This window comes from Brassica oleracea, chromosome C3, assembly GCF_000695525.1.
Source record: "Brassica oleracea var. oleracea cultivar TO1000 chromosome C3, BOL, whole genome shotgun sequence".
Classification (NCBI taxonomy): domain Eukaryota; kingdom Viridiplantae; phylum Streptophyta; class Magnoliopsida; order Brassicales; family Brassicaceae; genus Brassica; species Brassica oleracea.
Genome location: NC_027750.1, coordinates 60,997,332 through 61,008,678, shown reverse-complemented (window position 1 = coordinate 61,008,678; position 11,347 = coordinate 60,997,332). Strand labels below are relative to the sequence as shown.

The window sequence follows — 11,347 nt, the reverse complement described above, 5'->3', positions numbered from 1 at the left end:
CTATATTAAGACCAAAAGACAGAAACATTTCAGATAGAATTAAAGGATTTATATCAACAATTGTGCAATGTTCAATGTCAAAAATCTATAACATGTGCAATGTTCAATGTCAAAAATCTATAACATGTGCAATGTTCAATGTCAAAAATCTATAACATGTGCAATGTTCAATGTCAAAAATCTATAACATGTGCAATGTTCAATGTCAAAAATCTATAACATGTGCAATGTTCAATGTCAAAAATCTATAACATGTGCAATGTTCAATGTCAAAAATCTATAACATGTGCAATGTTCAATGTCAAAAATCTATAACATGTGCAATGTTCAATGTCAAAAATCTATAACATGTGCAATGTTCAATGTCAAAAATCTATAACATGTGCAATGTTCAATGTCAAAAATCTATAACATGTGCAATGTTCAATGTCAAAAATCTATAACATGTGCAATGTTCAATGTCAAAAATCTATAACATGTGCAATGTTCAATGTCAAAAATCCTGATCATGATACCAACCAACCTAACGAAAATAAATATTAAGACCTCAAAAGATTTTCTCTGAATATGAACAAATCGTAAATCAAGAAAAGAACACAAAGCTTGATTCTTGAGATGGGTTTTTGTTTGTATTACCGCTAAAGGCAATGCCTGAGGAAGCAACAACACAAGTCTGATTAATTGTGTTATCTTGTCTTCTAAACGCTTCACTTGCAAGTCATGCTCCTCAATCACACCATCTCTGTTTCTTTTGAGGTCTTAATCTAGACAAACAAGAACAACACACGCATCAAGCTTTCCTTTCGATTCGATTGAGCTAATTGAAGGATTGAAAAAAAAAATTAATATATCTTAACCTTTCGATTTGAGGAGCAGCAACATACGAATGCTTCCTCCTCGACAAAAGCCACCGATGATTTGATTCCTCGTCGATGAGAAGAGCCACCGACGATTTGATTCGTCGTCGTCGAGGAGGAGAGCAACAGTCGATTCGATATTTGGTCGAGGAGGAGAACCACCAACGATTTGATTCGTCCTTGAGGAGGAGACCCACCGATACACACGATCGTCGTAGAGGAGGAGAGGACCGGAGATTTGCTTCACCGAGACGACGAGAGCACACGAGAATTTTGGCCACGCCTTGAAACTGATTTTCTCACCCCATCGTTTTCTTCTCCCAAACTGTTTATCAGACCAACACGTGGCATCAAGAGGCGTCTCTTCTCAAGCCTAATTAAGAGACGTCGCTAATTCTAATTTCCCTTTTTCTTTTTTTTTTTAATCTATCATTTAGCTTAAACCCCCTCATTAAAGATCCGGATAAAGATGGTCTAAGATACATGGATAATGATGCTCTGAGAACTCAGAGATGACCTAAAATCTGTTGAAAAGAACTTGTGAAACCTTGACCATGATTTCACTTTCTAAAATAAAATACGGAAACCAAACCTAGAGAAAGAAAAAGCTTTGTTTATAAGCTTGGTTGACAAATGTTCAAGCAAATTCATTTACTCCTCATGTAAATCCAGATAACTTGCTCACTCTGGTTTTCTTGGAATTGAAAGAACTATTTAACTTCAGTTTAGCAAAGATCATAGGCCAGGGCACATGCCTTAATGAAGCTTCTTCGTCTTTAGATGAAGCTGAGGCAGCGTGTGAATACCTTGCCTTGAGGAAGATAATATAATGTATAGAACTCGATTTTTTTTTTGTTTATATTTGAAGGGTGTTACTTTATTGTATCTGATTATGAATTTTTTGTACTAAAATTAGGCAAGGATACATTAGTATGTATTGATAACTCATAACAAAATATATTATATATAAAAACATAAACAACTATATATTAATGTCTAATAAAATACATGAATAAGACAATAAAAGTTTACAATAAATACAGTCAAAATGTAAGCAATATATTCAAAATATTTACTACAAAACTATAGTTAGACACATAAAAATGAAAACATAGCCATCTATTTAGCTAGAAATAAAAACAACCCGCACACAACTAGAAATAAAGTATAATTGCAAAAACCAAACCAAAAACCAAAATAACAAAACTCAAACCAAACCAAACTCAAATTCATAAATAACTAAACAATTACTATATTTTTGAACCGAAAACTAAAATTCACAACCAACCTAAATCAAATCGAAAACTAAAAAAATACAATCTGGTCGCAAACCGAAATTTATAAAATAAAAATTATAAAATTTTGATTTATAAATATAAATATAAATATTTATGCGCAACCGTTCGAGTCAGAATCTAGTCGTGGTTTAAGAGACGGTTTATCTTCACTGGTTATGGTAAGATAAATTTGTTTTCGTGGTGGTAAAGTGATCGGTTGTTAGGTAAGGTAATGTAGGATCCAAATGAGTGATCTAGATGATTTTTTTTTTTGAGTGATCTAGATGATGTTATATCTTTTTCATAGATCACATTGTGGTTAAGTTTCTGTTGAGGCACTGTAGTCACAATTGCTTATAACAAAACATTTGGATGATAAAAGTTGAAGTTGAGGTAAAAAAAAAATATCATACACAATCCTCCCCTAAATATCCCTTATATATTAATTGAAAAGTATTACAACTTTTTTTATATACACATGTCATCATGAATCATTAGAAAAATAGGTTGGTCCATATAGTTATATAATAAACTTTTTATTAAACTAACCTTAAATTTATTATTAATATTCTTTATTATTTCTTTAAATAAAAGTTATGAAATTGCCTAATGTGACTAAAGTATATATGGCAATTAATGATTTTGAATAATAAAGATTTGATAAAAATTAGTGTATCTTCTATCATATTTGTTTAATTTTAAAATATTAAAATAAATTAAACAACCACAATAACCATATAATAAAAATTAAGTTTTTTCTGTATATGTTATAATTTGAATTAAAAAAAAATGACTATAAATTACTAAAACTGTTAAAAGCTTCACATTCAAATTTTGTGATCCATGGTTTAAAATTTTTGTTATGATAAAATATAAATGATTACAAAATCATATAATTAAAAAGTATAATTTAATTAATTATTAATTATTAATATTAATATTAATATTAATATATATATATATATATATATATATATCGTTTTAAATTAAAGTATAAACTTTATAAAATACACAAATATTTTAGTTTTGAAATTTACTTTGAATATTATTTTTTGATAAAAACTTCGAACGAACATTGACAACTTAATTTTTTAAAATTTTTATAAATTATTAAAACTATTAATTCCATAAGAAAATTTTTGTTATCATTAATTTAAAGTTTTTGCTATAAAAGATACAAATGATCAATATAACCATATGAGTAGAAATTATCATTTAATAGACATTAATTTTTAAAATATACTATGTATGTTAATATCATTTAAATTTAATTACATATCATATCATATAGAAAAATAAATTATTGTTTGGATTAATAAAATTTATTTATATGTTCGCACCAATTTAATTATATATGTAATAGTTACCAATATATATTTATTATTTCATAATACGTAAAAACATATAATACATAAAATAATATATATATATATATATATATATATATATATATATAATATGTATCCCAAGGCGCGGATCGTAACTATGAGTCGATGACAGTCTAGGTAAACAATAAATCACAAAATTTTGGATGTGATACACTATAATTTTTAGTATGTTTAAAATATATCCAGATCAGACATTAATCATATGCATATACTAAGATGGCTGATTATGTTTGATTAGTGATTTTTTTTATGAATGATTATAAATGGGCACTTTTCAATTATGAGATTCTATAAATTATGCTATTATTTCATTAGTGTTTTACACTTTATACTTTATTAGAATTATGTTAAATAATTGTAACTAGTGGACACAATCATTCAATATTCATATACTCGATTAAAGTTGACAAAAAGACCAAAGTTTTGTATTGTTTGTAATTTTTAACCTTTTTTATCAATTAAAAGACTAATGTATCCATGGTTTTTTATATATCTTAATTTTCTAAGCAATATAAAATTTATTTTTTGGTGTGCAAACCGAATCGGACCAGAAGTTCTCATTTTTTATGAGCTTCCAAATCAGACAATGTCTTAGCCGGTTTAGCCTTTTTCTGCCGGTACTTGGCATAAGAGTACCACACACCACCAGCTGTGTTGACCACCAAACCGGACACGTTCAGAGCATGTACTTCAACACCACCCAAGAGGACAAAACCGAGCGTCTGGAAATTTAAAAGACAAGAAGATAAGCAAGACTGAGAAAAGTGATAGCCTCGAGATACTAGCTAGATGAGCATATAGTATACTCACAGTGGAACCAACGCCTTTGAGGACACCAACGATGGTTGTTGTTAGTGCAGAGTTCACAATGGTGCAAAGAAACATGGTGAAGTTGAGGACAATTCCCATAACCAGTGAAAGAACAAGCATCACCAAGAACGGCAAATACGAACACTGTAGAGGAGAATAAAATAGTGAGAAACCTTATAAAAGAAGAGCTTCAGAGAAAAGCCACAAGCTTGGAATGATGAAAGTTTCTGACCTTTGCAAGTAGTAGAGATAAAGAGTTTGGGAATTCGCCTGTAACTATGATGAGAAAGGACAAGAATGGGAGGGAAAGGAAGCTGTTATAGAACATTATCTCGATTGAGGAAAGCCCGTCTTCTGCACCAGACTTCTCTACCAGCACGAGGTACATGGTCTGCAAGCGACAAAGGATGAAACCATAATCTCTTTTATCATATGGTTGATGGGAGGATAAATGCAAGAGAGAAGGGAAAGAAAAATGAAAACCAACCTGGAAGAAGACAGATGTTAAAGCCAAACCATACCCGAAAAGATCAAAAGAAAAATCTCCAAGAGCTGCAATAACACAACCTGCAGCTGTCAGTAGTACAGATAGAGCAACCTGAAATTTAACCAAAGAGATTAAGAGCTTCAAACATCATATGATTTAGATAAACTAATATAAATGGTACATACCTGAGTTGTTGGTTTGCCTTTACCAAAGAGATAACCAGCAATCAAAACAGCGAGTGGTGTGAGTCTCTTAATAGCGATATACATAGGAATATTGACTCCTTTCAAACTTGCAAGAGCAAATGCAACATTAGCATTGTAGAAGATCGAAACGGGAAGAAGCTTTTTAGCAGTAGCCAAATCAATTCCTCTAGCTCTTGTATACCCCATTCGTCTGCCACAGTGTATAAACAAAGAAGTAGCCAATTGCTAATACATAGCAAACAAGACCAATTCACTATTAGCATTCTCAATCTAGATATCAAACACTGAAGAAACAAGGAGTCATCATCAGTACCTGTAGTGTAAGAACAGTCATGGAGTGTGGATACTGCATGATCACAGCTTTGTTGATAAAGACCATTGCCATTGATGCAATGCCATAAGAAACAGCTGCGATTAAACTGCATCAAGTAACTAAAGCTTACTCAAATGTAAACCAAATGCTCTGTGAATCTCGAGATCTAGATCTACCCAGATAATAAAAAAACCCGTAATCAAGCTCCCAACTTGCATAAAGCCCTCGAATCACTAGACCAATAATTACTAAACCCACGTCCTAAATCGATCAAATTGAAACTTCACTAAACACACAGGAAATCAAACGAACGTTAAATGCACAGATCAACAAGGAAGAGTACCTAATGGACGAGGTGGGCTCCATCTCGGGTTGAACCTCCATGGAAAGAAGAGTGCTTTCGAGATCTAAATCTATGCACAGAGATCTGAGAACAATCGCGAAACGATTCCTTAGGAAACACGTTTCCTATCGCGTTTCAACGTGATTCAAACGCATTACAAGGAGATAGTTCGATTAAAATTGATTGTTTAATCAGCTTTTCATTTTCAGTTTCTTGCTCTCTGATTTTCCTGGGATTGAGGATCTTGAGCGAGCTCGAGTCAGTGGTACATGGAGTAATAAGTCAACACTGAAAAGTCAGCAACCTTCTGAGTGAATGAGAAGGTCTTAAACACGTTTTTAGTTCACCAATAAGCCTGTCTCTGGGGTCCATTTCAAGAGGTTGGGCCTAAAAGCCCAATATGGTCAGTCAGCTCGTAGAGAGAGCCGCTGCTGGTTACTAAAGTAAATAAAAGTTGATCCAAAAATCTTTCAGACAAGCCACTGTAAATAGATCCATACTAAGACTAGACCATCTTTATAGAACTCTACAGAAGTAACAGTAACTTTTATTATCGAGTGTAAGCTTTTGTCATAGGTGATGGGTTGTTTGATCGTTGATGGGTGGAAAAGTGAGAGTAGAGTGTAAGAAAAAGAGATGATGGGTTTACATCAATGTCAACAAAGGTTCACATCATGTTTTTTTTTTGTTTTGATAAGATTCGATACCCTTCTGTAACTTAACTGTATATTAAAAACATAACTCCATCATTGTGAGGGAGATCAAACATTAGAAACTGTTTCCGTTTCTCTCTGAAACAGAGTTGAACAATGACGATTCCTCCTAAATTTTCTCTGTTTCACCGCAGATTTATTACCGGAGACAAACCAGTTCTTGTAATGCTTCTTCTTACATGATCTTTTGTTAGTTTTCTATCTTTTTCATTTTGTTTTATTTTTGCTTTTGGTTGCAGACTGTAGACGATGAGTTCTTGAAGAAGCACACGAAAGTGTTGCTAATATCAGACTCATCGGAGAAAATTTGGAAAGTGAAACTAGACGGAAGCAGGCTCGCCGGCGGCGGCTGGGAAGAGTTCGCCAAAGCTCATAGTTTCATAGACGGAGACGTCTTGGTTTTCAGACACGACGGAAACGAGATCTTTCACGTAGCTGTGTCCCCTCGATCGGATTCTTGGGACATACGTCACCACACGTCTCCTAGCTTGGTTGATACTGACGATGCTGTGAGTGATGATGAATCTGATGATGAAGAAGAGGAAAGTGATGACGACGCAGGTAAGGTGTTTGTTGACACTACAGAAGCGATACATGTTTGATTTTTAGTGAAATGCAAGTGAAGATTGTTCTGATTCAGGGGACATTTCGGTGAACAAGAAGAAGAACAAAGAAGCAGGCTTCTCTTGTTTCCTCAGAGCACGTGTCACACCTTATAGCCTCATCAAAGATCGTTTGGTAACTATAACTACTACACTCCTCTTTTACCTTTTGTAAGTAGTCAAGTGTATGATACTGTGAGTGATGTATTATTTCTTGTTTTTTTTTTCAGGATCTTTCTAAAGACTTCACTGTTGTGTCGTTTAATGAGCACAACAAACCGTGCGAGATAGATTTAGTTAACGAGAAAGGAAGAAAATGGACACTGTGTCTATCAAAAAACAGTACGAGTGGTGTGTTTTACATCAGGCGAGGCTGGGTTAACTTCTGCTCCGCTAATGGGATAAGTCAAGGCGACATCTGTAAGTTTAAACTTTCAGAAAATGGGGAAAGGCCTGTGCTTAGGTTGTGTCCATCTAGCAATAGCCATGAAGAAGAAGAAGAGTGCCCTGAAGTAGATGCAGTGAAGACTTCTTCTGTAGGAGGCTGCAGCAAAGAGAAGAGAAAGGGAAAGGGAAAGAAGCAGAACACTCCTTCTCAGTTTCTGACAGTAAAGTTGACACCTAGCCGGTTACAGACCGGGCAGCTAGTAAGTTCATGAACTTTGTTCTGTTGTTGTCATGAGTTTGTAGAGTCTAGGACGTGACTAATAGTATCTTGTTTCAGTATATTTCATCGGTTTTCGTAAATGAGAGTGGCATTAAGAAGTCTGGAGAGATAACTCTGATGAACCAAGATGGTAGAAAGTGGCCATCTTATCTTCAGATGACAGGACAGTGTGGAAGTGAATGGTTTTATCTGAGACATGGCTGGAGAGAGATGTGTAAAACTAATGGCGTTAAAGTAAATGACTCATTCGTGTTGGAGTTGGTTTGGGAAGATGATGACGCTGTGCTTAAGTTCTGCTCTAAGGTAAACCATCAAACACAACTTTGTGCTTATTAGTTAAACTTAGAGCTGAACATGGTGGTAAGAGTGTCTCGAGAGGTTCTTTTCAGGTTGAAAACAAGGGAAATGGAAGCGGAAGACCTCGTAAGAAGAGAGTTTGTGAGACTCCGATAGTAGAAACTGAGAAACGGAAGAGAGGACGACCTAGGGTTTCAAACACTAACTCAAGTAACTTGCGTCGCACGCAACAAGAATCTTTGTCAGTCTCTGATCAAGTTGCTAACGTGAAGCTGAGCATTCTAGACACTCTGAACACTGTAAGACAGTTCCGAGCAGATATTGAAGCAAGGGAAAAGAATCTGGAAGCTTCATCACTCGAAGTTGACGCCTTAGGTACTTGCTTTTCTTGATATCACCACCTTTTGTTCATACTTATTTATAACTTTTGGTTGATGAAACAGGGGAGAGGATACTGGGAATCAACCAAATTCTCAACAATTATCTGCTGTAACGTAAAAGTGAAGAGTCGTTTAAAGAAACAAAAGATTATCTGCAACCACTTATTGTATCCAGTGGTGGTGGTGTTGCGTGTTCCACAAGAAACGCTTCTTTTCTCCAAACTAAATTAGATTTCCTTTTCAGTATTTCAGACTTGCAACTTTCTAGACACTGCTCATTTTGTTGGTGCTTTGTCATATCTCTAAGAAGTATCAATTATATAATGCATTGCGAGTTGGAACATTTGGTATTACGAATATAAGTAATGAAAGAGGAACCAAAAAGTTGAATTTAAAATGGTCTTTTTAACTAAGAGCATAAATCAAGAAACACAAGTCCAAAGTGGTGGTGTTACAACCAATGTCATGGATGTAACAACTGAAACAAGAACTCGAAGTAACTCTTTTTTTTCTTTAGTGCCGGAGAAGCGAGAAAGGAAACAAAACAAATGCGATTCTCAAGCAGTAACGGAAGGCTTGGCAGCAGCAGAGGAGAGTCTAGACCTCTTCTTTGCCAAACTCTCACTCCTCTTGTCACGTTGTTCCTTCAACCTTGAGGCAAGAAGCTTCTGGTACTCAGCTGCATCAGCGTTAGCCTTGGCAATCCTCTTCTTCTTGTCGGCGATTCTAGCTCTCTTCCTCTGGAGAGTCAAAGGAGTCACAAGCCTCTGGATCTTGGGGGCTTTGCTCACTTCCTTACCTGTGTGTAATCAAATCCCAAAAGAAGAGTAAGAGACAATTATTCTTAAACCTCAAGAATGTGGTTTTTGATTCTCTTTCTTACCTTTCTTGTTGGTGAACTTGCGGCGGTAAGTGTTGACGTACTTCCTCACATCATCCTCCTTGGTGAGGTTAAACAGTTTACGGATCTTGGAAGCTCTCTTAGGTCCCCTCATCCTTGGCTTCTCGGTGTCGGTAAGCCCGGGAAGATCCTTCTCACCCTTCTTGACAATGACAAGGTTAAGAACAGAGAGATCTTGGCTGACAATGCAACCACGAACAGACTTTCTTCTCCTCTCTCCAGTCCTCCTCCCATGTCCTCTGAAGCAAGGAGTTCCTCGGTGAAGCAAAAGGCGAACACGGCCAGGAGTTAAAACTCCCTGCTTCATTGGGAAACCTTGCTTGTCACACCCACCCATGATCTTGAAAACGTATCCCTTGAACTCCTGCAAATAAACACAGTTTCACCATTTGCTTCAATCTCACATAATCAAGAGGTTAATTAAGAAGATAAAGGATAAAAAAAATTGTACATCGCCCAAAGCATCTCCACTGACTTCTTGAGAGAGTCTCTTATCATAAAACGCACGGCTGCAACAACACAAATTTCAAGCTCAATAGCTTATATCCATAGATCATAAGACCTTATTAAAATCCAGACATGTAGACATATTTTGGTCGTGTACTGAAAACATAGAAGAAGTTCTCAAGAACAACAAACGAAACTTAAATGAAGGCAAATGTGGTTCTGTTCACTCGAAATTAAGCCTAGAATTTTCACAGTTTATCATTCAGAAGAGCAAAAGTTCAGAGAGAAATAAAGGTTCTCACAGTTTCTGGTCATCGTCGATCTCGAGCTTCTTCTGGCAACCAGTGGTTGGATTCGCGACGTTGAACTGAAACACGGAAGCACAGAACAAAATGAGCAAACGAAAATCAATGAAAATTTAAGACTCTCTCTCTCTTTGCCGCAATGAACAGCGTACCTTCATCTTCTCAGGTCTACTAGGGCCGCGAGCGAGTGACGGCTTTGGCAATCGACAATGCTTAGGGTTTTCTACACTGGTAAAGCCAGCAGCAATTTATATGAAAACAATATATAAAGGTTTATTTGGTTTTGTGTTCTAATGGGCCGTTTGGCCCACTTAGTTTAGTTTTGTCTTTTTGAATTTTGTTACATTGTTATAAAAAAAACAAATACTCTTTCCATGTTTTAAAAAAATGTTTCATAAAGATAACTATTTATATTTCGTATTATCTAGCTGTTAAAAAAAATCGTTTAGTTTATTTATGAGAAAATGACACAAAGAACACCAAACAAAGTTTTCCTCCCCAAACTAGCACTCAGGATCAGAAATCACAAAAATAGGTTTCACTAAAGGGGTAATTTACCCTTATGCCCTCTTCTTTAAGTAATTAAAAAGAAAAATTTGAAATCAATTGTCGCCGTCCTCGTTTCATCGCTTCTTCTTCTCTTCATCGATGTCTTTCGTTGTCGTCGTCTCTCCCTCGTCGTCATCGTCGTCGTCTCTTCGTCGTCGTCTCTCCGTCGTCGTCATCGCCTCTCCGTTGATCCGTCGTCGTCTTCGCCTCTCCGTTGATCCGTCGTCGTCGTCTCTCCGTTTATTTATCGTCGTCGTCGTCGTTTCTCAATTGATCTGTCGTTTCTACGTCTATTCATCTCATTCTCTCTCTCGTGTGTCTGATTTGATTAAGGTTTGAATCATTTCATTTTGTTATACATTATCTAGTTTTTGTTATATATTATTCATTTGTTGATGAATTGAAGTTGATTTTGTAGAACAATGGAAGTTTTGTGCATCTGTGGACAATGGATCTCAAAAGAATATCTCCAGTGGGAGTTTCTTGTTGATTTGAAGAGGAATGCATCAATCATTTCCATAGAAGAAGATCTACTGTATGAAGATTTGATGAAGATTGTATCTGAAGATTTTAGTGTTAAAGAGGAAGAAATCAGTTTGAGTTATGGTATTTCATTGGATATGAAATGTATTATTGAAAGTTTTCCCCCACTCTCGATAGGTAATACTCGTCAGCTCAGAACTTTCATTTTCAAGACTAGAACATTTGATGGAACCTGTCGTTTGTGTGTTAAGGTTTGTATGATTTTTTTCTTCCTTAGACTTTTCAGGATATGCTTCCTAATCAAGTATTATGCCTTACAGAA

The 11,347-nt window shown here is 35.4% G+C and overlaps 3 protein-coding genes across 4 annotated transcripts; 1 reads left to right on the top strand and 2 right to left on the bottom strand.

Moving 5' to 3' along the window:
• Positions 1-3,864: 3,864 nt before the first annotated feature.
• On the bottom strand, positions 3,865-5,971 carry LOC106331720 (putative UDP-sugar transporter DDB_G0278631). The gene is made up of 7 exons (XM_013770124.1): positions 5,682-5,971; positions 5,339-5,444; positions 5,005-5,250; positions 4,820-4,930; positions 4,565-4,723; positions 4,333-4,476; positions 3,865-4,244 (listed from the first exon to the last, which is right to left on the bottom strand). Exons 1-7 carry the CDS (start codon positions 5,720-5,722, stop codon positions 4,080-4,082), a joined length of 972 nt encoding a protein of 323 aa, XP_013625578.1. The 5' UTR covers positions 5,723-5,971; the 3' UTR covers positions 3,865-4,079.
• A 495-nt stretch (positions 5,972-6,466) lies between these two features.
• On the top strand, positions 6,467-8,629 carry LOC106328181 (B3 domain-containing protein REM1-like). 2 transcript variants are annotated; one of them, XM_013766566.1, is made up of 7 exons: positions 6,467-6,556; positions 6,634-6,955; positions 7,035-7,132; positions 7,227-7,643; positions 7,721-7,966; positions 8,053-8,335; positions 8,404-8,629. In XM_013766566.1, exons 1-7 carry the CDS (start codon positions 6,491-6,493, stop codon positions 8,451-8,453), a joined length of 1,482 nt encoding a protein of 493 aa, XP_013622020.1. In that variant the 5' UTR covers positions 6,467-6,490; the 3' UTR covers positions 8,454-8,629. The 2 variants fall into 2 exon arrangements, with proteins under 2 accessions (XP_013622020.1, XP_013622019.1); XM_013766565.1 differs by having other exon boundaries at positions 7,020-7,132.
• A 77-nt stretch (positions 8,630-8,706) lies between these two features.
• LOC106328182 (40S ribosomal protein S6-1-like) lies at positions 8,707-10,225 on the bottom strand. Its single transcript, XM_013766567.1, has 5 exons — positions 10,146-10,225; positions 9,991-10,055; positions 9,693-9,750; positions 9,224-9,605; positions 8,707-9,139 (listed from the first exon to the last, which is right to left on the bottom strand). The coding sequence occupies exons 1-5, from the start codon at positions 10,149-10,151 to the stop codon at positions 8,898-8,900; spliced, it is 753 nt and encodes a 250-aa protein (XP_013622021.1). The 5' UTR covers positions 10,152-10,225; the 3' UTR covers positions 8,707-8,897.
• Between the last annotated feature and the right edge of the window lie 1,122 nt (positions 10,226-11,347).

Coding starts and splice junctions, on each gene's coding strand:
- LOC106328182 (XM_013766567.1), bottom strand. Junction 9,751..9,990: donor ATCGACGATGACCAGAAACT/GTGAGAACCTTT, acceptor GTGTTGTTGCAG/CCGTGCGTTTTATGATAAGA. Junction 9,140..9,223: donor CAAGTTCACCAACAAGAAAG/GTAAGAAAGAGA, acceptor GATTACACACAG/GTAAGGAAGTGAGCAAAGCC.
- LOC106331720 (XM_013770124.1), bottom strand. CDS start 5,722: ATGGAGGTTCAACCCGAGATGGAGCCCACCTCGTCCATTAG. Junction 4,931..5,004: donor AAGGCAAACCAACAACTCAG/GTATGTACCATT, acceptor GTTAAATTTCAG/GTTGCTCTATCTGTACTACT. Junction 4,245..4,332: donor TCAAAGGCGTTGGTTCCACT/GTGAGTATACTA, acceptor TTAAATTTCCAG/ACGCTCGGTTTTGTCCTCTT.
- LOC106328181 (XM_013766565.1), top strand. CDS start 6,491: ATGACGATTCCTCCTAAATTTTCTCTGTTTCACCGCAGATTTATTACC. Junction 7,644..7,720: donor GGTTACAGACCGGGCAGCTA/GTAAGTTCATGA, acceptor ATCTTGTTTCAG/TATATTTCATCGGTTTTCGT. Junction 7,967..8,052: donor TGCTTAAGTTCTGCTCTAAG/GTAAACCATCAA, acceptor GGTTCTTTTCAG/GTTGAAAACAAGGGAAATGG.